Source organism: Monodelphis domestica, chromosome 3 (genome assembly GCF_027887165.1).
Source record: "Monodelphis domestica isolate mMonDom1 chromosome 3, mMonDom1.pri, whole genome shotgun sequence".
NCBI classification, from domain to species: Eukaryota; Metazoa; Chordata; class Mammalia; order Didelphimorphia; family Didelphidae; genus Monodelphis; species Monodelphis domestica.
Window position 1 is genome coordinate 199,644,335 of NC_077229.1, and position 25,557 is coordinate 199,669,891.

A 25,557-nucleotide genomic window follows, 5' to 3' on the forward strand; every position below is an offset into this window, starting at 1 on the left:
GAGAACATCATATACAGCTACAGAATTAATGTTTGAAAAATAACTTGTGAATGCCCATCTCCAGAGAAAGAACTGATGAATAGAAACATAAAAGGCAGTTTATATTTGCATGCTTATTTTGTGAACTGATGCCTTCTCCAGTTAGAGAAGGAAAGAGATAGAGGGAAATACCTGGGGATTTTTATGTAACTAACAACAAATAAAATTTAAAGGGAGAGAGAAGGAGAGAAAGCAAATTTCAAAAGGTCCAGAAAAAGGAGAGGTAAGATTCCATGGCCTAAAATTCCATAAGAGATATAATTTCAGAAAATAAGAAAAGCTCTCAGAAATGAAATTCTAAGGTCACAAAAAGAATCTTTGTGAGATAAAGCTCAAGGAGTTATCTAAAGAGATGGATATGGCTGTACAGAAGTCATCAGATAATTTAGATATTTAAAACAGCTTTACATGTGGGATCAAGGGAATAGATTATATGAAAATTTAACAAAAGTCCTGTAAAAATAGAGTTGGGAGTACAAAAGCTCAAGATGAACTATGACTCTTAAAAATACTAATGATAAAGAAAAAAAATTTTTAAGCTTTAGTAAAGAAAGAGCAGTGAAGGACCATTTCTTAGTTAAGATGGCATGCTGAGAACAGATGATGGAGGGAAGACATAGCTGAATAATTCTTATTTTCTGCTTTCTCTGCCAATGAAAATGATCTTTGGGATGGAAAATATAAGACAAAAAGTAACTAATAAGGAATTTATACCCATCACAAGATCATGAGTAGGGAGATAATAAGGGAGCACTAGGTTGCTCTACATGGAGTCAGTTTACAAGGGTCAGATGAATTGTGTCCTGAGTACTGAAAAATTATTGATAAGCAGTATCACTGGTCTTTGAAAGATCATGAAAGAAAAACGTGCGATTTACCTTCAGGAAGAAAACTGAGTGCAGATTGAAGCATACTTTTTTCACTTGGTTTCTTACTTTTTTATTGTCCTTTGTGTGTATGCAACATGGCTAATATGGGGGTCGAGGGGATATATCACAGAGAAAGGCAAATGTCTGAGTTATAAAAAAAAAAAGAAGTGAGTAGAGTCTTCAAACAACAAGCTGGTGAGGAGCAAGCATAACTTTGACTCCTGGCCAAATTTTAAAATATGCTTTTAAAGAGATAATCAATGCAACTCTGGAAAAGAAAGGAAAGAATGATAAAAAAAAAATCAGCATGTCTTCATTAGGAACTGGTCATAACATGCCAACCTTGTTTCGTTTCATTTCCTTTCTTTCTTTCTTTCTTTCTTTCTTTCTTTCTTTCTTTCTTTCTTTCTTTCTTTCTTTCTTTCTTTCTTTCTTTCTTTCTTCCTTCCTTCCTTCCTTCCTTCCTTCCTTCCTTCCTTCCTTCCTTCCTTCCTTCCTTCCTTCCTTCCTTCCTTCCTTCCTTCCTTCCTTCCTTCCTTCTTCCTTCCTTCCTTCCTTCCTTTCTTCCTTTCTTTCTTTCTTCCTTCCTTCCTTCCTTTCTTCCTTTCTTTCTTTCTTTCTTCCTTTCTTTCTTCCTTTCTTTCTTTCTTTCTTCCTTCCTTCCTTCCTTCCTTCCTTCCTTCCTTCCTTCCTTCTTCCTTTCTTTCTTTCTTTCTTTCTTTCTTTCTTTCTTTCTTTCTTTCTTTCTTTCTTTCTTTCTTTCTTTCTTTCTTTCTTTCTTTCTTTCTTTCTTTCTTTCTCTTTCTTTCTTTCTTTCTTTCTTTCTTTCTTTCTTTCTTTCTTTCTTTCTTTCTTTCTTTCTTTCTTTGTCTTATTTGTGAGGTGAACAAATATTGTCTTATTTGTGAGGTGAACAAAATATTGACATCACAAATACAAACTAGGGGGGATATGGCTAAACAAAAGTTCTTCTGAAGAAAATGAGAATGACTTTGAGCTCCACATGAATAAACAACATGATATGGGAATCAAGAAATGCTTAGCATCCAGAAACAAGGTGGTGCTAGTCCCACTGAACTCTTCCCTATGCAGACAACATCTAGAGTACTTTGGCAGTTCTGGGACCCATATTTTAAGAAAGACATTGGTAATTTGGAAAGTATCCAGAAAATAGCAACCAGTATGGCAATAGACTTCATGTTCATGTCTTAAAATGATCAGTTGAAGGAACTAGGAATGTTTACCCAGGAGAAAAGTATATTGAAGGGGGACATGATAAAGGTCTTTGACTGTTTGAAAGGCTATCTATGCAAAGGAATCTGACTTGTTATGTTTGGACTCAGAAAGCAGAACTAGGAACAATAGAAAGAATTGGCAAAGAGGCAAATTTAGGTTGCATGTAATTGAAAATTTAACAATCAGAGCTATCCTAAAATAGAATGGGTTGCCTCAGGAGGTCATGAGTTTCCCCTTACTTGAATTCTTTTAACAAAGGCTGGATGATCATTTGTTAGGAATGCCACAAGGAAATTATTTTTTAGGGACGGGTTGGACTAGATGGCCTTGGTGGCTCCTTTCAACAATGATATTCTGTGATTCTGTAAACCTCCCCAGTTGCTTCAAACATCTCTCCTCTCCTTAAAGCAAAGGCTAGATGATTACTTACTGAATATGTTACAGTAGATATACTTGTTTAGGTATAGGTATAGGTTTAGGTAAAAAATTAAATTGAACTACCTTGGGAAGTGTACTAATAGATGACATTTATATAGGAAGACATATGTATTTTCTGATTTGAACCTCACAAAGTATGGGTATTATTATCTCCATTTTTACAGATGGAGAAATAGGTGCAGAGAGATTAAGGGAAACACATGTCAAGTGTAATTAAAATCCTCTAGCGACTGTATATTAACTTATAATTATTTATTAGTAAGAAAGAGAAAGAGAGAATATTAGGCTGCCCTAACTTTAAAAAAAAAAACAAACAACAAAAATTGTACAAGCTAGATACTACTAGATAGCTTCTGAGATCCTTTTCAACTCAGAAATTCTGAGATTCTATAATCCTTTCACATGATAGCTCTTCAAATATTTAAAGACTGGTATCATGTCTTCTTTCTCCTTGGTAGAAAATTAATATTGAAATGTAATAATTTTCATATGAAACTTTTCTTGAACCCTGGGGGAGTTTAGAAGGTCAGTCAGCTTCCAAGTGAAAGTAATATACTCCCAGACCTGAGGGCATTTTACTGGGTTGACTTTTGTTGGAGGTAGGGTAGAGACAAGCTCCTTGTTTATCTGTAAACAAGAACTCCCTTGGGTGATAGTCAATAAGTTCTAGTTAATATTTTGGACTGCAGTGGCTGGGCCACCTGGCAAAATGTATTGATGTTTTCTGGGTCTGTTGGTGTCCTAAGGACATTCCCTTTGCTGTGATGAAGCAATGAAGGAGGAGTTAAGGTCTCTGAGTCCACTTTCTCTGTTACTGTTTTCCAATCAGAGATGTCTTGGTAAAAACTGAATGATGATATCAAAAGGGGTATATATTAGCAGGTCCAGGAAATTCTCCCTCTCCCTCTATCCCTCCCCACTTCCTTTTCCTTTTTTCTCTTCCTTTCCTTTTCTCTCTCCCTCTCTTTCTCTGTCTTGTAATAAACTAGTTTTTAAAATTTATGAAATACAGCCTCAAGAGAATTTCATCCATTATACCTCCAGTCTAAATATCCCCAGTTCTTTTGATAGATGATTATTAGGATATGATATAACTACTCAAATAAATAAATGAGTAAATAAACTGACCACAGTAAAGCAGTAATGAGCATATACTTCATTTTACATTGTACTTTAAACAGTACAAAACCAAGGGCATCTTATTGGAGATCACAGTTTTCCAGTGTTTACATGTCTCTGTAAAAAAGGTTCAGGGAGAAAAAGATTTAGAGACTTGAAATAATCACCACCTCAATAAGTGGTTATTGATGCAGAACAATCCCTTAAACACCTAGGTAGTGGGAGCTTTGAAGCTAGAGGAAAAGAGCTGTGCTTATTAAGCACTAATTAAAATGAAGCCTTTAGCCTGGCTGGGTAGGTAGTCTGCTCTCTCTAGGTTCATAGAAAAACTTCTGTGAGGAAAAAATAAGTTGAAAGCTTGGGAAGTGTACTAATAGATGAAATTTATATAGGAAGTCATATGTATTCTCTTATTTGAACCTCACATTACCCTTTGGTAGTATGGGTATTATTATCCCCATTTTTACAGATGGAGAAATAGGTGCAGAGAGATTAAGGGAAACGCATGTCAAGTGTAATTAAAATTCTCTAGTGACTGTATATTAACTTATAATTACTTATTAGTAAGAAAGAGAGAAATACCAGGCTGCCCTAACTAAAAACAAAACAAAACTACAAGCTTTGCCAGGTTTCCTTGGCTCCAGCTTCCAGCCAGGACCCAAGCAGATCATTAAATATTCCAGAGTAGGGAGAGATAGACAGAGTCCTGCAAAAAAGAGTGTGCTACTGCTCTGTCATCTTTCTTATAAGGCCAATGACTTTACTCCTCCTGTGTCTCTGACTGGCCAGACTTAACTTCAGTCCAGGTCTCAAGTCCTGACTTCCAAGACATGTCACCTGTCACACAGGGACTTCAGCCAGACTACTCCAGAAGTAATAACTCTAGATACTCTTGTGGCACTTTAGTCACATGCCTCTTTGGCATCCTGCCATAATATGCATGTATGGGTAAGGGTTTTCAAAGGGAACAAGGCGGTATATATTATAGTAAATTCATACACAATAATATTGGACGTAAAGCTCAGGTCTTTTTAATGCCAAGTGTACCATTCTTTCCACATTGCCTCAACCTTATCTGGTAGACTTTTGCAAGTAATAATCAATTGCTGCTTCTCTCTAGAGCCTTGGCTCTATTTTCCCCAAATCTTGGTTTCCTTCCACTTCCTTTCAAAGCAACCCTTGTTCTATAGATCTCAGAAGGTAAAAGTATATCACACTAATATCCTGTGATCATGAAGACTTAGAATCAATCCACAGAAGAAGGTTCCAATACATAGACAATGATTTCTATTAGAAATGCAAAGCTCAAAATGATGAAGATGGATTCAGAAAACTTGGGTTTGGTAACTGACCCCACTGCTTGGTGCTGATTGACTTAGGGCCAGTCAGTTAACTTTCTTAGGTCTCAAGTTTCTTATCTGTAAAATAAAGGAGTTAGAACAGAGTCTTTAAGTCCCTTTCCAGGAATAAGTCCTATTAATGCACAAACCTGTGTTGGACTAACAAGTAGAAAAGTAGAAAGTTATATCAAGGAGGCTAGTTAAGGAGATAAAGTGATGAAATTATATATCGTTATGGTATTGTGTCAGAACAAAGAGAAAATATATCCCTGAAGTTGTGGTTGTGTCTAATCTACAATAATTCTATAAGAATTGGACCCAGAAAAGGCAAAACTGAGCCACAACTTCCAAAGATTTTCCTCAATAGTACTTGAAATGACTATATTCAATATCAAATATTAGGATAAATTCACCATCAACAAACCCCTCGGGCATTGCCTGGCCAGTTTTCTTGGCTGACATCTATTGTTCTCATATCAGTGATACCTTAAAGGAGACTTCTCAGTCATGATAAACTGAAAAGGACTCATCACACAAAAATATTGTGGGTAAAATAAATGCTTTTAAAACTAAATGTTTTATAAGGCATATTATTTAAGAAATGTCTAATCTAACTAACATCACTCACTTAGTAATTTTTTACACCTTAGCTTATTTTAGTACCTAATGTGGTGATAAGACCACTGAATTTGTAGTCAAAGACGTAGGGCTCTGATTCTTCCTTTATCTCTTACAATCTCTGTAACCTTAGGCAAAACACTTTAGATCTCTAGGGCTGAATGTCCTCATATGTAATGTGAGGGGGTTGGACTAGGTGGTCCCTGAACTCCCCTCCTCTAAATTTATGTTTCTGTGATCATTATGATTTTCAGTTCCTATCTCAAGCTCTTGGCAAGATTAAATTAAATACTCTTAAGAGTTGCTGAAAGGGAATTGTGGGACTGTGGCAGAATAGGACATGAGACTGCTGTGCTCTCTGAACTCCCCCACTAACAATCAGAATACAGAATCAATGCTAAAAGTGGCACCCCCCCCAAAAAAAAAAAGAATTGGGAGTGAAGCAGAACAACCAGAGATAACTTTGGAAGAGGATTTCAGACATCTCTGGTTTCTGCATCACCTGATGGTGCAAATACTAGAGAGGAATCAACAAGCCTCAAGACCTGGAGGCAAGTTAGGCAACCTCATCTTATTTATTTGACCTAGGAGTCTATATCCTAGGGCAGATACCAGTGGAGTCTGCAGGTGGTGAGCTCTGGGAGCATCTTGTGGACTACAGCTTGTGCTCTGAGTGTCCCCACTGATCCATAGCTGGAGGTTGACCACTGAATAGAGACAGAATTCAGGGCCACAGGCACACTGGCCAGATACCACCTCTGTCCCAGGCTGTAGCTTTGGGAGAGGAAGAATGAAGAAAGAACACATACCAGTGACTGTGGTTGCTGACTGGCACTGGGACCCTGCTGGATATGGTCAGCCATAGGAGAGTGGAGTCCCTGGCTGCTGTACCAGGGGGGAAGTGAGCTGTCTTGTAGCAGAATTTCAAGGTGGTGTAGAGAGAAGGATCTAACTAGATCACCTAAGGTCAATCACAGACTGGAATCTTGTCTAGGGAAAGCACTTGACCCTATATTATAGAATTTGGAAAAACTAAATAGGGCTCAGGAAATAATAAACACAACAAATTCTGAAACCTGAGGTATTACTCCCACACACACACACACACCCCACACCCTAGGAACAGAGCCTATCTCAAGCATAAAACTAACAGTTAAGTCTATTAGTTTGGCCACTAAAATTCTTGGGGGAAATGAGTAAGTCCCATAGGAACAGAAAAGACCTGGGTTCAAATTCCAGAGGTCAGCAAAGTTAAAATACTTCTAAAACAGAAAAGAAAAACACCAAATGGTCAAAATCCCAAAAAAGGGTTTTTGGAAGAGCTTTAAAAAGATTTCAAAAATCAAATGAGAGTGACTAATGAAAAACTAGGAAATAAATAAGAGCAATGTAAGAAAATCAAGACAATTATGAAAGAAAGATCAATTGGAAAAAGAGATCCAAAAACTCACAGAAGAAAATAATTCATTAAGAAATAGGAATGGACAAGGCAAAGCTAATTACATCCTAAGACAATAAGAAATAACAAAGCAAAATTAAAAGAATGAAATAATAGGAGAGAACATAAAAAAGCATGTTACAAAAACAACTGACCTGGAAAATGAGGAGAGTCAATATAAGAATTGTGATCCATGTGTGAAAGAGTGGGCAGTCCTAGAGAGGAGAGTCTGCTGTGAGTAGTAGATGTAAAATTTAGGGGAGGTGACACAAGAGAAAAAGGTCTTTAAATAGTGGAAACAGAGATACACAAGGATCATTCATCAATCAGTCACTTGGGCTTGGAATGGAATCAATACAGTCATTCAGAATTGGACTGGAGGACAATCACTTGGGCTTGGAGTAAAGACATTCACTTGGAGTTGGAGGGAAGAAAGACACTTGAGGAAAGACTGGAAGACAGACACTCAGACTTGGAGTGAAGACACTTGGCTGTGGAACTGGACCCCTGGAGGAGCTCACGTGGGAAACCTCAGATTGCTTTTCTTTTAGATGGTCACTTTGGTGAGTGTAAAGGCTGACTTCCTTCCTTGCACTTTCTGGAGGTGTGAACCTCTGAGAAAGATTCATGGTCTTGAGACTCCTTTCCCCTGACTGGTGCCCTAGAATTTCTAATTGGTTCAGAGGAAGCCGGAGCGCTCTCTCTCTCTCTCTCTCTCTCTCTCTCTCTCTCTCTCTCTCTCTCTCTCTCTCTCTCTCTCTCTCTCTCTCTCTCTCTCTCTCTCTCTCTCTCTCTTTCTCTCTCTCTCTCTCTCTCTCTCTCTCTCTCTCTCTCTCTCTCTCTCTCTCTCTCTCTCTCTCTCTCTCTCTCTCTCCCCCCTTTTCTCCCTTCCTCAATATCTTCCCTCTATTGTAAAAATAAGCATAATTCCATTTACTTGAGTAATTCATTTTGGGATTTAGAAATTAAATCCCTGGTGAGCACCAATTAATATATTAAGTCCAACCATAAATTTAGCAGGTAGTTTGACAGAGTATATATCGATAGAAGATTTGAGTTCAAATTAAATATAATGGAATGAGCTAAAAATAAAAAGAGTAGGAAGAGGCAAAATGGAACAATTGTCTCATATAAAAGAGGCATAAGTGGAAGTATTGTTACAGAGGAGAGGAAGAACAGGAAAAGGGCTGGTAGTCCCAGAACTATATTATCATCAGATCTGCATTCAAAAGGGGAACAACACATACAACTATAAGGGTAAAAGTCTTCTAATGCAAAGAGAAACAGGAGGGTGAGGGGATAGGATTAAGGAAGGACTGAGAGTCTCTTAGGGACTAAGGGACTAAAAGAAGAAAATAAACATTAAGAGAAAAGAGAGTAGGGAGATAAGAAAAGGGAAGGATTCCTAGAAGGGAGTACATATCAAGAAATAGGGGAGCAAGAAGAGAGGATAAGAGAGGGCTTATAAGAAGGGCAGCTAGTTGGAGAAGAAGTAGAAAGGAGAAATTGAACATCTGAGGAGGGATATTGCAAAAGGAGAGGAAGAGAAGGATTAATAGTAAGGGAAAATAGGATGAAGTGAAATATACAACTAATAATTATGCCTTGGATCATGAATGGAATGAATTCACCTACAAAATAGAAATGGATAGCAGAGTGGATAAAAATCTAAAACCTGACAATATGCTATTTATAATAAAGACATTAAAATGTTTAAAATGAGAGACACATAGAATAAAAAATAAAGGCCTGGAGCAGAATAGATACTATGCCTCAGCTGATCCATAAAAAGCAGGAGTAGCAATCATGATCTCTGACAAAGTTGAAGCTAAGAAATTTAATCAAAAGAAATAAACAGGAAAACTATATAATGTTAGAAGATACCATAGATAATGAAGCATTATCAGTATTTAACTTATATGCATTAAATGTTATAGCATCCAAATTTTAAAGAAAAAGCTAAAAGAGCTACAGATAGAAGGAGATAACAAAACAATAATAGTGAGGGACCTCAATTTTCTCCTCTCAGAACTAGAGAAATCTAACAAAATGAGTGAATAAGAAAGAAATCAAGGCGATAAATAGAATATCAGATAAGTTAAATATGAGAGATATCTGGAGAGAACTGAATGGGGAGAAAAAGGAATATTCCTTCTTTACCAAAATTGACCACATATTAGAACACAAAAACATTATAGTTCAATATAGAAAAGCAGAAATACTAAATTCATTCTTCTCAGACCATAATATAATTTTTAAAATTACATGTAGTAAGGGACCATGGAAACACAAAAGAAAAATTAATTGGAATTAAATGATGATAACCGTGAAGTACTAAACCATTATCAGCAAAGCAAATTTCCAAGATAACCACAAAGAGCTCCTGTTAAAAATGCTATTCACTATGAACAAAGGAACTGTTGGAGTCAGAGTGCATATTAAAGCATGCCATCTTCCATTTTATTTTCTTTACAAAATTTTTATTGTATGTGTGATAATGTGTATTCTATCATGGCATGAGCAATATAGAAATATATAATGTATGAAAGTAATGGTATAACATGTCAGACTATTTACCACCTCAGGCAAAAGGGCAGATAGGAAGGGAGGGAGAAAATCTGAATACTACAATGTTAGGAAATAATTGTTGTCAATTGTTTCTACATATCATTGAAAAATGTTTTTTAATTAATTGGAGATTAAATAACTTAATCTTAAAGAATGAATGGGTTAAAGAACAAGTCATAGTGGGGGCATCAAGATGGTTCAGTAGATTGAAAATCAGGCCTACAGAGAGATCCCGGGTTCAAATCTGGCCTCAGACACTTCATAGCTGTATGACATGTCACTTAGTCTCCATTGCCTAGCCCTTGCCACTCTTCTGCCTTAGAACCAATCAATCAATACAAAGCATTTATTCTAAGATGAAAGGTAAGGATTAAAAATAAAAAATAACATTTAGAAACAATAAATAATTTCATTAAAGAGAACGATAGTGATGACACAACATACTCAAACCTATGGTATACGGCAAAAGCAGTAATTATAATTTATAACTCTAAACACATATTAAGCACATGTTAATTGGGAATATAATTTTTAGAACTAGAAAAATTGTGGGTTTTCCCAGGTATTTTTGTTGAATGGTAACTTCCTGCCCCCCAAACTTTCATATTTGGGTTTATCACACACTAAAGTTTGGTCACTTACTTCTATGTATTGTGTACTTAATCTATTTCACTTATCAACCTCTCTTTCTTTCAATCCTCTATTTCTTATCCAGTACCAGATTATTTGATGTTTATCACTTTGTAATATAATTTGAAATCTGATACCTCTAAGTTGCCTTCTTTCACTTTGTTTCCTCATTGATTCTCTTGCTATACTTGATCTGTTGTTCTTCCAGATTATTTTTTATAGCTCTATAAAATAATTCTTTGGTGAGGAGAGAGATTGGCCAGCAACCCTCGCCCCCAAGAGGAAAGATAGATAGAGGTTTGTCTCTGGGGGAACCAAGGATCTGAAGCCGGAGGGATGGCAAGAAAGAGACCAGACATCGAATCATGTATAAATCGAGCTCCACAGACTTAAGCTCCGGCCTTCCACTTCATGGATACATGAGACAGTGAAAAGACCACCACATAACATCATGGGCATCAGAAATGAGCTTAGAGATCTATAGAGACAAGCCACAGTCCTTAAACCCATGCTATTAACATGGACTGTTACAGCTTAATGATAGGGATAAGAGCAATAAAGGAGAAAGACGGAGCATGGCCAGAGGCCTGCTCCATGAGAGAGAGAGAGAGAGTAGTCAGGAAGAAAGATGAGTGGTAAAGCCTTTGCTGGGCCTGTGGGCTCATGTATTTATTGATTACCATATGCAAAGATACATAATGCATAGTAATTAATGACATAGGGGATTATCATTGGTAGAAAGGTAAATTGTCATAAGATAAGGGCGGATCCTTCTTCAGCCTGGGGAGAACAAAGAAACCTACTTTCGCGCCCAAACTAGTTAGGATCAAAGTTCATTGCCTTACTGGCCATGTGCAGGACAAAAAATGGGCTCTTCTCAGGTCTAACTTTATGACTTAATTATCTGTCTTGAATAAACACATCTGTGGACTGCTACATTTGGTGTTTTGATTAGTATGGCATTGGATATTGTATTGCCCTTTTTATTATATTGATTTGGCCTCCCCATGAACAATGAATATTTCTCTTGTTGTTTGGATCTATATTTATTTGTCCAAAAATTGTTTTGTAATTGTGTTCATGTAGTTCCTGTTCTTATCTTGGCAGGTAGACTCAAGTATTTTATATTGACTGCAGTTATAGAATTTCTCTTTATACTAGATTTTGTTGGTAATGGAAATTCTGGTAATTTGGGTGGTCTTATTTTATATCTTATAACTTTGCTAAAATTGTTAATTGTTTTGTCTAAGCTTGACTTATAACTTTGCTTTCATTTTCTCTCCCTTTAATCTTGAACTTCCTCTCTTCTCATTTTTCTTCTGATATGTTTTTCCCACCCTTAAATACCTACCTTCTTTCCCAAGACCTTTCTTTTGAGGCAGTCTTCTACTTGTTCTTCTCTGGGTTCCATTTTCTTAAGTGTAATTCTGCAGTTTTAATTAGTCATGCCTACAGACATTTCTTGACCTACTCTCATGACCTGGACAATATTAGCTGAAACTGTACATAAGTCCTTCAGAATATGGACTCATCTTATTCTAAGGGTCCTATGCAATCTAAAACCTTTATAAATAGAATGTTTACTGTAAATGGCAAAAATGATCATCAATAGTAGTCTGATAGAAATGAGTATTCCATATCTCCAGTCTTCTAAACAGCTCAGAAATCCTGAGATCTTTTCTCAGATAGTATCAGAGGTGGAATTTGGAGTCAGTTCCCCTAACTCTGGAGCCCAGGATATTTTTTCTGTACCAACTAGCCTCCCTATCTTGAAACTATCAATAAAGGTCTGTATACTTCTGTTAGTGTCTTCTAAAGATTAACTCTTGTTGTTGTTAAGTTATTTCAGTCATGTCTGATTCTGTGACCCTATTTGGGGATTATTAGCAAATATTGGAATGGTTTACTACTTCTTTCTCCAGTTCATTTCATAAATGAAGAAACTGAAGAAAAAGAGGATTAAGTGACTTGCCCAATGTCACACAACAAGAAGAGTCTGAGGCCATTTGAATTCAGAATTGTGAGTCTTACTGACTCGAAAGGCCAGCCCTCTACCCTCTGTACCATCTAACTGCTCTCAGATTAATGCTAACAGAGCAGTTTAGTCCTGTGTGCCTGACTTGACCATTTATTATACTTCTTTGGGGAAATGGGCCATTTTTCTTGTATGCCTGCATTATTGCTGAAGGTTAGATTCCAACAAACATCTAGAATAGAATTGCATTTGTCATGATAGCTTTTGATTTTATATCACCTACATTTCTGAATATATCTCTTCCCTGAAATAGTATTTTGAATGTTTTTCTACTTTTTATATGGTCACCTGAAAGAAATGGATCTGAATTCCCTTCCTGCTATATTCTCAGTGCCACAACTAAATAGAGAAGGAGTATAATACTGGGGAATACTATCAGCAGAGGACATGGCGTTTTACACAGGAGCACACACATGCACACACACATACTTTCACTCTTTAAAGATAACCAGCCTGAGTGCACCACCATAGAGAATTGTTAAAAAATTAAGTAAACTATCTTCAACTTTGTCCATTGATTTTTATTTGAAAGAGCTGAATGGAGATAGTTTCTCTAAACTTCATTGTGTAATACAAACAGGAAGGTTTTATACTATTGAATAGGTGGCACAGTACCACCTACAGAGTGCTAGGCCTAGAGTCAGGAAGACTCATCTTCCTGAGTCCAAATCCAGCCTCAGATTTTTCCTGCTGTGTGACCCTGGGCAAGTCTTAGTTTGCCTCAGTTTCCTCATCTGTAAAATGAGCTGGAGAAGGAAATGGTAAACCACTTCAGGATCTTTGCCAAGAAAACCTCCAGTGGGGTCACAAAGAGTCGGACGTGATTGAAATGTTTGAACAACATCAATGTGTTTCTGTCCACTTGTGAGGATTTTGAAAGACCTGCAACTCAGCCCTGTTGAGGATTAGCTTTTAAAACAATAATACATACACATCCTACACACACATCTGCCTATCTACATATTATATATGTATATACACACACATACACACACATACATTCATACACTCCATTGAATTTAAGCAAGCTTCTATTCCTGAAATGTAGTAATTACTTCAGTAAAATATTTATGGTGGGGGGCAGCTGGGGGGCTCAGTGCATTAAGAATCAGGCCCAGAGACAGGACAATACTGTGTGTTGGCTCCAAGACAGAAGGTAAGGGTTTAAAAAAATTATGGTGCTGATATAAATGTGTATGTTATATATTAATTTAAAGCTTCATAATAAAAAAAAGTCTTGTCTTTAGAAATATGGAAATCCATCAGATGAGTTTCTGCTAACCCACTTTCCTTGGTCTTTGTGCCAATAGCCACAGGAACATTGAGTTAAAATTCTGTATAACTTGGAAACACTTGGAATATTGCCAGTCTTCTGACACCACTCTATTATTGTCCCATGGATGGCAAGCAAAAACATCCTATTTCAAAAGTTACTGAGTCCCCGTTCAAAATATTTCTGAGAATTTATGGATTTACATTTGTTGACTGCTAAAGAAATGTTTCCTATGTAACCCAGGGAAAGGGGTAGGCTCCAAGAAATTGTTAGCAAGTTTGGAATCCAGAAACCCAGCATGTTAAGTGAGTTCTGGCCATGGCTATATTTGGATAAACCTCAAGATATCCTTAGCACAGACCAAAAACCATGTTGTCTTTATAAAAAAAAGGTGTCTGATTCAAACATTATTTTAGGCCATTCAAAGGCTTTTATTAAAATCAAAGAATCACTGATTATCCGGAAATCATATAGAGTTCCTCCCTCCTTCCCATCTCATAGATTATTTTTCAGTTCTTATTAAACAAAAGCAATAAGAGTTTTAGGGCACATCCTATGCTAATCTTGGATTCTGTCTTTTTTTTTTCTTCCTCCAGTTTTAGTCTTTTAATTTTCATTAGCTACATTACAAAGGAAGCAATGATATCATGGCTTTAGGTGGAGTACAGTGGCCCACTTAAGTACAGGAAAAACTAAATTCTTTAGAGGAGAACTATATCAACTATTGTGATCTAAGGGGTGTGGGAAGGGATAAGGATGGTAGGGAAATGAGACCTAACTTGTGCTACTAAGTGTAACTACTGTGACTCATATTTCCTATAATTTATTAACCCATTTAAAGTTACATTTTTCTGATCTTCCCCAAATCCTTTTCTCTTCTGATAGTAATACTGTGAAGAATGTGATCCACTGAAGATATGCCAAAGACTTTATCTTTACCCTGTTTCTTTCAGAGATTCTGACCTGTTTTTGCTGGATACCAGAGTAGTGTGGGCCTCAGAAGAAGGATGGTTAGAATTTGACATCACTGCTACCAGTAATCTGTGGGTGTTGACTCCACAGCATAACATGGGACTCCAGCTGAGTGTGGTGACCAGAGATGGTAGGTTGTATATATTAAACACTGGGCATGTGGTCTTTGATATTGCTTTTATTTTTAAGTGTTGGTTATGATAGTAATTTTTCAGTCAATAGTCAAGGCCTTGATTATGAAATTCCTTCTTCTTCAGGTATGGTAGAGACATTTACCAAGCTGGCTGAAAAAGTTCCCAAGATTGGCTTGGGAAGGATAACTTTTAAGGCAGAAGTAGGAGAATAAAGAATAAGGGAATTAAGGAGGGGTGTGAGAGGCAGACTAGAATAAAAATTTGATTTCTGCCCCACATATAGACACACATTAGGGTGTGAGGAGGATGTCAATTTTCCCTTACCAAAATGTCCTCAGTATGCTCTCTGGGGTAACTTCTCCCCCATCGCTAAACCTTCATGGGCACTTGAACATTATCAGGGCATTGTGGGCAGTAGTTAGACCTTTGGGTGGGGTAGGATATTTTTTAAAAAAAGAAGATGGCTTGACTGGTGAGAGAAAATCTTTGGAATTCACAGAATCATGTATGTTAGTACTACAAAGAGCCTTTCTTAGAAGCCATATAGTCTAAACTTTTAATTTTACAGATGAGAAAACAAGTCAAAGACTGGCAAGTCCTGTCATTGATTGATACCACCTATGTGATTTGCCCACAGTGACAAGAGATAATATGCATCAATGGTTGTATTTGAACCCAGATAAACCTTGATTTCAAGGCTATCATTCTATCCACAATACCATCACTACTACTTACTTTGATTAAAGAAATGTTAGAAGCTAAATTGGTTCATTTCATGCAGTCACCCAATTGAAATGTATTTAGTTGTCTATTAGTATTATTGTCTTTTCCCCAAATACTTTCCTCTAAGTATCCCACTTTTGTGGAACCTGGGAGGCAAAGCAGGATGAAGGGTGAGATGGGGTGTGATGGGGAGATTTGTGCAATTGTAATAATACTTTTACTCAGAGGAATAAGGAGGAAATTTATTTATTTTTCTTCCATTAAAGGTCTTAATGTCAACCCAAGAGCTGCTGGTCTGGTGGGCAGAGATGGCCCTTATGACAAACAACCCTTTATGGTAGCATTCTTCAAAGTGAGTGAAGTTCATGTACGCACCACAAGATCAGCAACTAATCGACGAAGGCAACAAAGTAGAAATCGCTCCACTCAGTCACAGGATGTGTCTAGGGTTACCAGTGCCACGGGTAAGTTTGGATGGTGATCCTTTCTCTTGAAGTTGGCTCTCTGATCTTTGCTTTTCTGTGCTAGAGTGATATGCTTAATTATTAAGAGCTTTCAAAGCTGAACAGCTTCCATAAGAGATGGGAAAAGATTTTATGCATTGACTATAGATGATGGAGGTTATTGGGATGAATCTAGTCAGTAGATTTTAGTAACCAAGATTTTTAACCTTTTTTTTGTCTTGAACACCTTTGACAGTCTGGTAAAGCTTATGGCCTCCTCAGAATGTATTTAAAAGATAAAATATATAGGATTACAAAGAAAATCAATTTTATTGAAATACAATTATCAAAAAATATATTCTTTAAAATTCCATTCAAAGGCCCCCGGTTAAGAACCCCTGGTCTATCACAAATTAGTGAGGTTCTTTTCAGCTTTATGTTTATCTGGATCTTGTATTTCTCCACTCAACATATTAGGACTGGGTGTTAGAATTTTGGAATTTCCTGAAGACTGGAGAGGTCCTTGTATGTCATCTTCTGCAGTAGGATATTTTTCTACTTCATTATATTTTTCCATCTCCTCTGTCCTAACAAATTATGGGATCAATCATATGAATTTCATTCTAGATCCATCATGCTTTTCATCAACATTAACATTTCAAGAATCTATTATTTAATTGGTGTAGGTATTCCCACAACTAATTCAGGTTTGCACATCCTCTGTGACTTCGAGAATGGTCTTTTTTTTTTTTTTTAAACCATACCTTCTTAGAATCAAGACTATGCATTGGTTCTAAGGCAAAAGAGCCAATAATGGCTAGGCAATGGGGGTGAAGTAATTTGCCCAGGGTCACACAGCTAAGAAGTGTCTGAGGCCAAATTTGAACCCAGGACCTCCTATCTCTAGTCCTGGCTTTCAATCCATTGAGCCACCCAGCTGCCCCCATGATGGTCTTTGAGATTTTGTTGTGGCCACCTTTCAGCTGATGGTGTTGAACCTCTTAGAATGTAACTAGTCTGGAAGATATAAAATTCATAATGAGGCCCAACTTGTAACCTTTCAGTTCTAAATCTATGATGCTATGATTCTTTTCATTGCTAACAGTCTATGAGGAATTGGTCTTCTCTTCAGAATTCTAGGGATATCTTTGAGAGGTTACAGTATTCTTTAAATTTCCATTTTATTGTCTTTTGATTTTAATACCCCAAATATCCCTTGCATAATTTATTTAAAAAGAGGAAGCTTTTTTAAAAATCAATTAATATAAAAATGTGGCAATATATGCAATATTTCATTTCACTCCCCCTACTTCTTACACACACACACACACAAACACATAAAGCAAAGAAGTAGGGGGAAATCTATCCTTTTCCCTCTTTGGGGGGGGGTAAGTTTGTCCTTTATAATTTTGTAACATTCATTTTCAATTCTTTCATGATGGTTACTCTTTCATTTTACATTGTTGTCATCTTTGTGCATATTGTTTTCTTGGCTCTGCTTACTTTACTTTTCATCAGTTATTGTAAATTATTTATATTCATCATATTTGTCATTTCTTACAGCACAATAATATCCCAGTACATTAATCTACTATCATTGTTTAGCCTTTCTTCACTTGATAGACATCTACTTTGTTTTCATTTTTCTTCTGCTACAAAGTGCTACTATAAATATTTTGTTTTACACGGGCTTTTCTTTTTGTCAGCCTTGGGGTACATAGATAGTACTGGAACCTTTGGGTTGAAGAGTATTGACATTTTAGCCATTTTACTTGCCTAATTCCAAATTGCCATCAAAAACAGTTGTATAAATTCACAGTCTCACTAATAATGCATCAACGTGCCTTTCTTTCTGCTAAGTTTTTCCAATACTATCAGCTCAAGTCTCCATTCCAGTGTGTTCATACCAGTATCAATCTCCAGTTTTTCCTTATTTCATTGTTTAACACCATAAACAAAGCCTAGCATCATTTGACAATTAACATCAATTAGACTTTCCAAAAGGAGGTTTACAGAGAAGATAGAGCAAGAACAGAAATACAAAACACCTGCCCTATATCATTCACCCCAACAACTTCACTTCCAAATATGGCATAGTTGAAGGAAACAGAAAATAACTTATCCTCTAGGTCTAATTTATTGCTGGGTTTGCTATCATGGGATACTCTCTGGGAATATAATAGCAACAAACTGGCATATATTCCCTTCCATGGACCTCTGGCAGCTTTCTTAATGTTTCTCATCCTAGTTCATTCAATTTCCAGAACTCCTTCATCTAAGGCAGATAGGATAGACATGACAGAACTTTGTTTTCATGGCTTCATTGGAACTCTCTCCACTCCTAGCTGGATGACCCTGGGCAAGTCACTTGACCCCCATTGCATAGTCCTTACCACTCTTCTGCCTTGGAGCCAATACACAGTATTGATTTAAAGATAAAGTTAAGTGTTTAAAGAAAAAAGAACTGGGTAGGCTTGTCTTAGTAGCCAATCCAAAATCTTTCTTTACTACATTGTTAGGGAATCAGAAATAGTCATAGAATATCTAAGCATGCCCTAAAGGAGAGGGCAAACTTCCCTCTTCCCCATTATACCCTGCTCTCAAGTCCATGTTGTTCTCCCCACTCCCAATTTCATGTCATTAGGTATTTCTAGAAGCAGGCTCATTGAATTCATGTACTTCCAGGTCCCAGCCTTCATTGGTCATTCTCCCATTACATTTAAGCTTTCTAGAGTAGAGCTGCCCCCATATCATTAATTTTCACTGACAACTGTTATGCTAACTAATCTTTTGTAGTTAGGTAGCAGAGAAATGAAAGAGATCTTCCCTCTTGTTTGTACCCTCTTCCTTGAGAGCAAGTGAGATACTACCATAGCACACCCAGGTTTGTCATTCTCCCTTTAGTTGTTTATTTTGTTATTTTTAAGCAATACTTCAGTGGTCTCAAAGAGTTAATGCAACTTCTCAAAGCTTCCCAATTCCTTTGTGAAAAGCTTCTTTGCTGATAGGGTCAAGCTTAATTTGTCATTTGTTTTTACCAGTACTTTAACTCTGGAACATGAGGATCTGTGGACTGATGAGACATAACATTTTGCTTGTTGTTATCCTGGCATCCCTTGGATGTGTTGCACAGCATGGATGTTCCTGTGTTTAACATTGGAACAGTTAGGTTTGGGATAAGAGAAAGGAGAAATATTTTCTCTTTTACTGTAGAAGAAACCTGTTGAATATGATTAATGTCGATGCTTTCTTTTAGAGAGTGAATCTTTTCTAATTCTTTTAATGTTAGTGCTTTTCATTTGTGGATTATTTCTAATTTATCATATATTTATCCTATTTGTACACATTTGTTTACATGCTGTCTCCCCCTTTAGACCATGAGTTACTTGAGAGCAGGGATTGTCTTTTGTGTCCCTAGTGCATAATGTCTGACACATAATAGGATCTTAATAAATACTTGCAATGATTGACTGTTGGAAGATATTAGGAAGTCAAGAGCTATTTCACTTTGGTTCATTCAAATAAATTTTAAGCAGCTCCATTGCTTAAACTTAGCTTAGAGGGATGCCAGAGATTAAATCAATCATTGACATATTTGTTACCTTTTTTTAAGATGAAAATTTTACTTGCCTTACTACCCTCCCAATCTTCCCAATCCCCTACCCTCTGTTTTTCATTGTGAAAATATGCTGTCCTTGATTACTTCCATTTCCATTTTGTGACCCAGTCTTCACTCTTAAAAATTCTTCTAGAGTCCATTAAATCTGAAGGGTTCATAAGTTTATTATAAATATTAAACATGTATTTATTAATAGTAAGATAAAAGCATTTGGCATTCTTTCCTTGACTACTCTTCCAACTTTTTATTTTTTTTGCATTTTCCTCTTCACAATAATGCTCAAAAGAAGGATCTTTGTTAAGAGTCTTTGAAATAGCCAAAGTTTGCAAAGAGTTTCTGCTGCCAATCAATTCTCTCTAAAAATACCCTCTTCCTATATGCTAGAGGACCCTCCTTAAATCACAAGGATTCTTGAATGATACCAGCCATGTGTCCATAGACAAAGTTCTTCCAATGAGGTGACATAATATATGCATTCCTTGACTTGTAGTCCCACAATAAACCTATAGAATCATAATATCTAGAGGTAAATGGGATCTGAAGTGGTTATTTAGCCCAACTTCCTTTATTTACAGATGAGGAAAAAGAATCCCAAAGAGGTGAGGTGACTTGCCAATGATCATATAAATTAGCAATATAGTTGAGATTGGAACCCAGACCCATTCATAGGATTTCTCTATACAACCAATTTTCTGAAGATTGATGGGAATCATAGATTTAGAACTCAAAGGCCACCTTAGAAGCTGTCTAGTCTACCTTCTTCTTCTTCTTCTTCTTCTTCTTCTTCTTCTTCTTCTTCTTCTTCTTCTTCTTCTTCTTCTTCTTCTTCTTCTTCTTCTTCTTCTTCTTCTTCTTCTTCTTCTTCTTCTTCTTCTTCTTCTTCTTCTTCTTCTTCTTCTTCTTCTTCTTCTTCTTCTTCTTCTTCTTCTTCTTCTTCTTCTTCTTCTTCTTCTTCTTCTTCTTCTTCTTCTTCTTCTTCTTCTTCTTCTTCTTCTTCTTCTTCTTCTTCTTCTTCTTCTTCTTCTTCTTCTTCTTCTTCTTCTTCTTCTTCTTCTTCTTCTTCTTCTTCTTCTTCTTCTTCTTCTTCTTCTTCTTCTTCTTCTTCTTCTTCTTTTCTTCTTCTTTTTTTATGGTAGAGGATGAAATAGGCCCAGAGTGATAAAACGATTTGCCCAGGATAAAACAAATTGTAAAGGTCAGAGCCAGAATTTGAACCTAGGCCCTCCAATTCAAAATCCAGCAGGGACTAAATATTATTCCCTGGCCTGAATTTCAGGCACTATTTTTTCTTTCTGAAAACTTTTTAAAAGGTATGAGGTAGAGATTATTTTGCCTCCACTGCCCCCTTCTTTTGCAGTATGCTCCTCCTGAGTGAATATCTCCACCCAAACAATAAGAAGAAACCCATCAGAGATCATTCTGCATCTGGGTAAAGAAGTTAACATAATTCATCACACTGGCTGTCATCAAGCTAGAACATGACAGTGAAATATGTGGCTATTTTTGGAACATAACTGTTTATGCTTGAGACTGCAGAACTCACTCACAACAATCAAAAGGCCAAGAACCTCCCTCCCAGTTCTGTTGTAACATCTGTACTTTGCTTTCAAGCTAGGCTTTCAAAAAACAAATGTATTGGATGATGGGTTTGGATGAAAGTCTCCTCAAATGATTTTCCACTTGCTCTTGCTTCTTTGCAGCTGTCCATTCTGAATGAATGATGGCCATTGGCTAGGGCTGCACTCCTCTAGTGGTCTTGGATGTCATCTGGACAGTATTGTTTTTACCCATAGTTTCTTAGCCTCAATCCAACCTATGCTATGCAGTTTATCAGGGATTCTAGGGAATCTAGTAATTCCATAAACCTTAACAGTTGTGACCTGTCTTCTGTATTCTTTGAAACTAGTTTCATTTGTGCTTTTCTTTCATGTTTTCCCAATTTTCTTGTTTTCCCAAGATAAACAGGTAGCTAAAGGGACTTGCAAGGGAATTATTGGCCCAGTAGTGAAGGTCTCACACAATTTTGTTATAGTTAGCAACAATTACTTCTCAAATTAGGATTCACTTAGAACCACTGGACATGCTGCTAGCACAAGGATGGCTTCAGATTTCTTTTGATCTTCTTTCCAGCCATCATTTTAAAAAAATAAATAATAAATAAAAACATCTCTGTCTTTATGCCCGAGTCTCTGTCTCTTTCCCTCCCTAGGTCTTTATCTCTACCAGTTGGCTTTTCAGTTACCATCTAGCATTCTCTCTAACTCCACAATTATTGCCAGGTTGTTTTCTTGCTCAGGGATCTGATAGATAATAGGAGGCTGATTAAATATGGAAAGATGAGGAGTGAGGAATGTTGAGAGTTTCTAACTCCTAATCCTTCAAATCTAGATTCTTTGGGCTTCTTAGGCAACTACTAGTATAGAAGACAGTGTATTAGACTTGGAATCAGGGAAGCCTAAGTGTGAATTCTGTCTCAGACATGTACTAGCTTGGGAGCCTGAGAAAGTTCCTTATCCTCTCCTAGCCTATGTTTCCTTATTGTAAAATGGGCATAATAATAGCTCCTATCTCACAGGATTGCTATGAAGATAACATATGTACAGTGCTTTGCCATCTTAAAGCACCATATCAGTTCTAGACAGTATTATCCTTTGCTTTGTTTTTAAAAGCAGAAAAATATGGAGAGACCTAAAACTTGGTTTGAATAAAAATCACAAGCAGGCTAGTTTTTCAGGGGCTTTTTATTCTAAAATCAATTTTTGTTTTCTTAATTACTGAGAACAAGGATCATGTGGATTATTTAAAAACAGATTATCAGGGCTGCTCGGCTGCTCAATGGTTTGAGAACTAGACCTAGAGATGGGAGGTCCTAGGTTCAGACCTAGGCTCACATACTTCCTAGCTGTGTAATCTTGGGCAAGTCATTTAACCCTCACTGCCTAGCTCTTACTGATCTTCTGCCTTAGACTACACAGTATTGATTCTAAGACAGAAGGTAAGAGTTTAAAAAAACAAAACAAAACAAAAACAGGTTACCTAACTTATATTTGTTATAGATTTAATGTCTTTCCCCAAATAGACTCACAAGTTTTACTTCCTATTCCTTCTCTGATGAACTTCTGTTGGGTAATGGTCAGTGAAGGCCAAAAAGCAAGCAACATAATGAAGGAGTAAGAATTATAAGGGCATGGGTAAACTACTAAATGGAAAATAAATCCTTGAAATTATTTACATAGTGTTGGGGATGAGGGAGTAAGAGTCTTAAAGATGTAATAAAATCTTTTAGTTAGTTAGAGCCCTTCAGGATATTTTGAAAAAAATCATTGGTCTTACACTGTGCTTTTATATTTAAGAAAGTAGCTCAAAAGAGACAGTTGTCCTTAGTTTTAATGAAGCTTATGAGATCGAGAAATCATGGCGAAGGAACTTCAAATTGCCTTCCATACCTACCAACTAGATTGTTGTAAACTAAACCTTGACTCTGAGAACCAAATTGTTCTCTGCCATTCCCCTGCTCCCCCCACCCCACCCACGCCCCTTTTGAGATGATTGAAAGCAGAAATCAGAGTCCTGGAATGGTAACTTTGCCTCCTGCATTGTAGTGACACAGTGAGTTGGGGAGGCTCCAGCTTGTTCTTCAATAGCTATATTGATTCTGTAAGGCTAACAGGAGCCAGAAACCTATTCTGGATTGGAGTCAACAGATAAGGCTTGAAGATATGGAGGGAACAGCTATGTGAAATGAGAAAGAAGGTGTCAGTTCAACACAGTCACTTTTTATATCCTTTTCCCAGGGGAAATAATACACATTGAGGGGAAAAGGGATAAGAAATGAATTAATTGTTCCCTTCAAAAAGAAATTTTCTTTGGGGAAAATTTCTAGCTTAAGTTCAGAGATGCTGGAAAATTCAGATTTTAAAATCCTACTCCATCCTGAACTCCTGCTGTTCTGGTATTTTTCTAACAGGGTATGTTCATGTATAGCCTGCTGTGAGGTTGACCAGGCCTGGGCTTGTAGCCTGATCATGTGACCAAAGCCCCCAAAAAAAGCATCTTGAGGAACTGTGGAAGAGGAAAGGACCCTGGGACCTGATTTCTTTCATTTGCCCTCTCTTTCCACCTGGCTGCTTGTCTTCCTTTGCCTCATATCTCTTCTGCCTTTGTCCTTTTAGTTTCTTCCCATGTGTTTCTCATTCCTTCTCAGTCAATGTTGGAAAAGGGCAGTTGACAGGATGCCAGGGCCCTCTGGGAGCTGGGTTGGAATTTGATTGTTGTTTCCTAGCTCCTGGGGCTGCAGCTTCCCTGCTGGCTGTTTAGGGGATCACTGCTTCATTTGGAGATTCTGTTAACCTTCCCCAGGAGATCCGCTTGTCATTCCCATGCCATCCAAGATGTATTTTTCTGACATTCATTTGCTACAAGGGGAGTAACCTATATGAGTCAACAGTTTGACTTTTTAATTTAAGTAAAAAAAAAAGGAGAGGGAAATGGTGCTCAAAGTGATGCAAATGATCAAAAATTCCATTGATTAATTCCAATGATCAAAAATACAATCATAGAATATAATTTGGAAGGGACATCAGAGACCATCTAGTTCAACCCTTTCATTTTTATAGATAAGGAACCAGGCTGAGGGAATGCTTTTCTAAACGTCAGAAAAGTATTGAGCTTCAAAGTTAAAATTTAAACCTAAGACCAGGTTTAAACTAACTCCAGAGTCAATGCTCTTTCCATTTCACCATCCTGCCTCCCAATTAGTGAAGATGCTTCTTAGTGGAGTAGTATTCAGAGCTTGCAGAAAAGCACCATGACTTAGTAAATGTAGGGCCAGCCTGGGAGTTAGAAAAACCAGAGTTTCAGGTCTTGATTCTGACATATATTAGCCATGTTTAAGTCACTTAACTGCACTAAGATTTTAAATTATAGACAAGTTACCAATCTTCATTGCTGGAGGAGTTAGCACACCAGTCCTCCACCAGTGAAATGACAGGGCTATTCCCACTCCAAAATTATTTTTTTTAAAAACCACAACATTCTTGGCCTCTATTTCTACTACCCTAACTTAGGTGGAGGGGAAGGCACTAGCAATCTTTAAAGGGACCAGGAAAGTCCTTGTGCAAAAAGTTATGCTTGAGCCAGGTTTCTGAGAGGAGAGCATACAGGTGGGAAATTAAGTTCCATGTGTGAGAAACACCAACAAGGCCAGTTTGGCTGGACCACAGAGCACGATGTGAAGGGGACTCATGCAATAAGGCTAAGTAGGGTGGACCTAGTGTGTGAAGAAGTCTAAATGCCAGAGGTGTTTCTATTTAATCCTAGAGATAATAAGTCACTAGAGTTTACTGGGGGAAGTGGGGTATTTGATGAGGTCAGATCTTCATTGTAGGTCAATCACTTTGGCAACTGTATGTATATGGATTGAGGTGGGGAAGACTTGAGGTGTAGGGAGACCATTTAGGAACTTATAATACTTCTGAAGGCAAAAAGTCAGTAGAACTGAGCTGTATCTGAGTGCAGGTATCTGAGTGCAAGGAAGGGTATTCATGGGAGAGATGAAGAGACAGAAATGACAGTATTTGCCAACTATTCAAGATGAAGGATGAGTGAAAAGTTTGACAATGGTCCTGAGTGGGCACTGCATATCAAAATAAATCAGCTTCATGATATTTGATCTTTTTTGATAACAGTTATCTCAGAAAAGGGAAAACTTGGAGAGCATTTAATCTTCAGCATAATCCACTTGAATGGAAACTCTATGGAGTTTGAAACACCTGTCTGGTTTTTCAAAGAGCCAACAACAACAACAAATAGAAGGAAAACTCACTTAGGAAAGCATAAGGAGTAAATGGACTTAATAAAGACCATTCTTTGGTGCCCTGCCACCTTCCAATCTACAGTAATCCAGAGAGTATACAAGATCAACTGTCTCTTCTTACGGTCTCCCACTAGTTCTAAACCAACTCTAATTGGCTTCAGAGTCAGTTTTGCTTGTCATCTGCTTACCATGTATTTCCCTCCTCTGTTGGCTCTAAAGGGTACTTTTTCTCTGTAGAGTTAACCATG

General features: G+C 37.1%; 1 protein-coding gene across 1 annotated transcript in view; it reads left to right on the plus strand.

Annotated features, from left to right (window-relative positions):
* BMP6 (bone morphogenetic protein 6) overlaps window positions 1-25,557 on the plus strand; it is a 218,013-nt gene that overhangs the window by 174,647 nt on the left and 17,809 nt on the right. Inside the window, exons 3-4 of the mRNA XM_001367785.4 lie at window positions 14,557-14,705; window positions 15,699-15,896. Of these exons, the coding sequence (XP_001367822.1) occupies window positions 14,557-14,705; window positions 15,699-15,896 (347 nt within the window). The remainder of the gene's footprint in view (window positions 1-14,556; window positions 14,706-15,698; window positions 15,897-25,557) is intronic.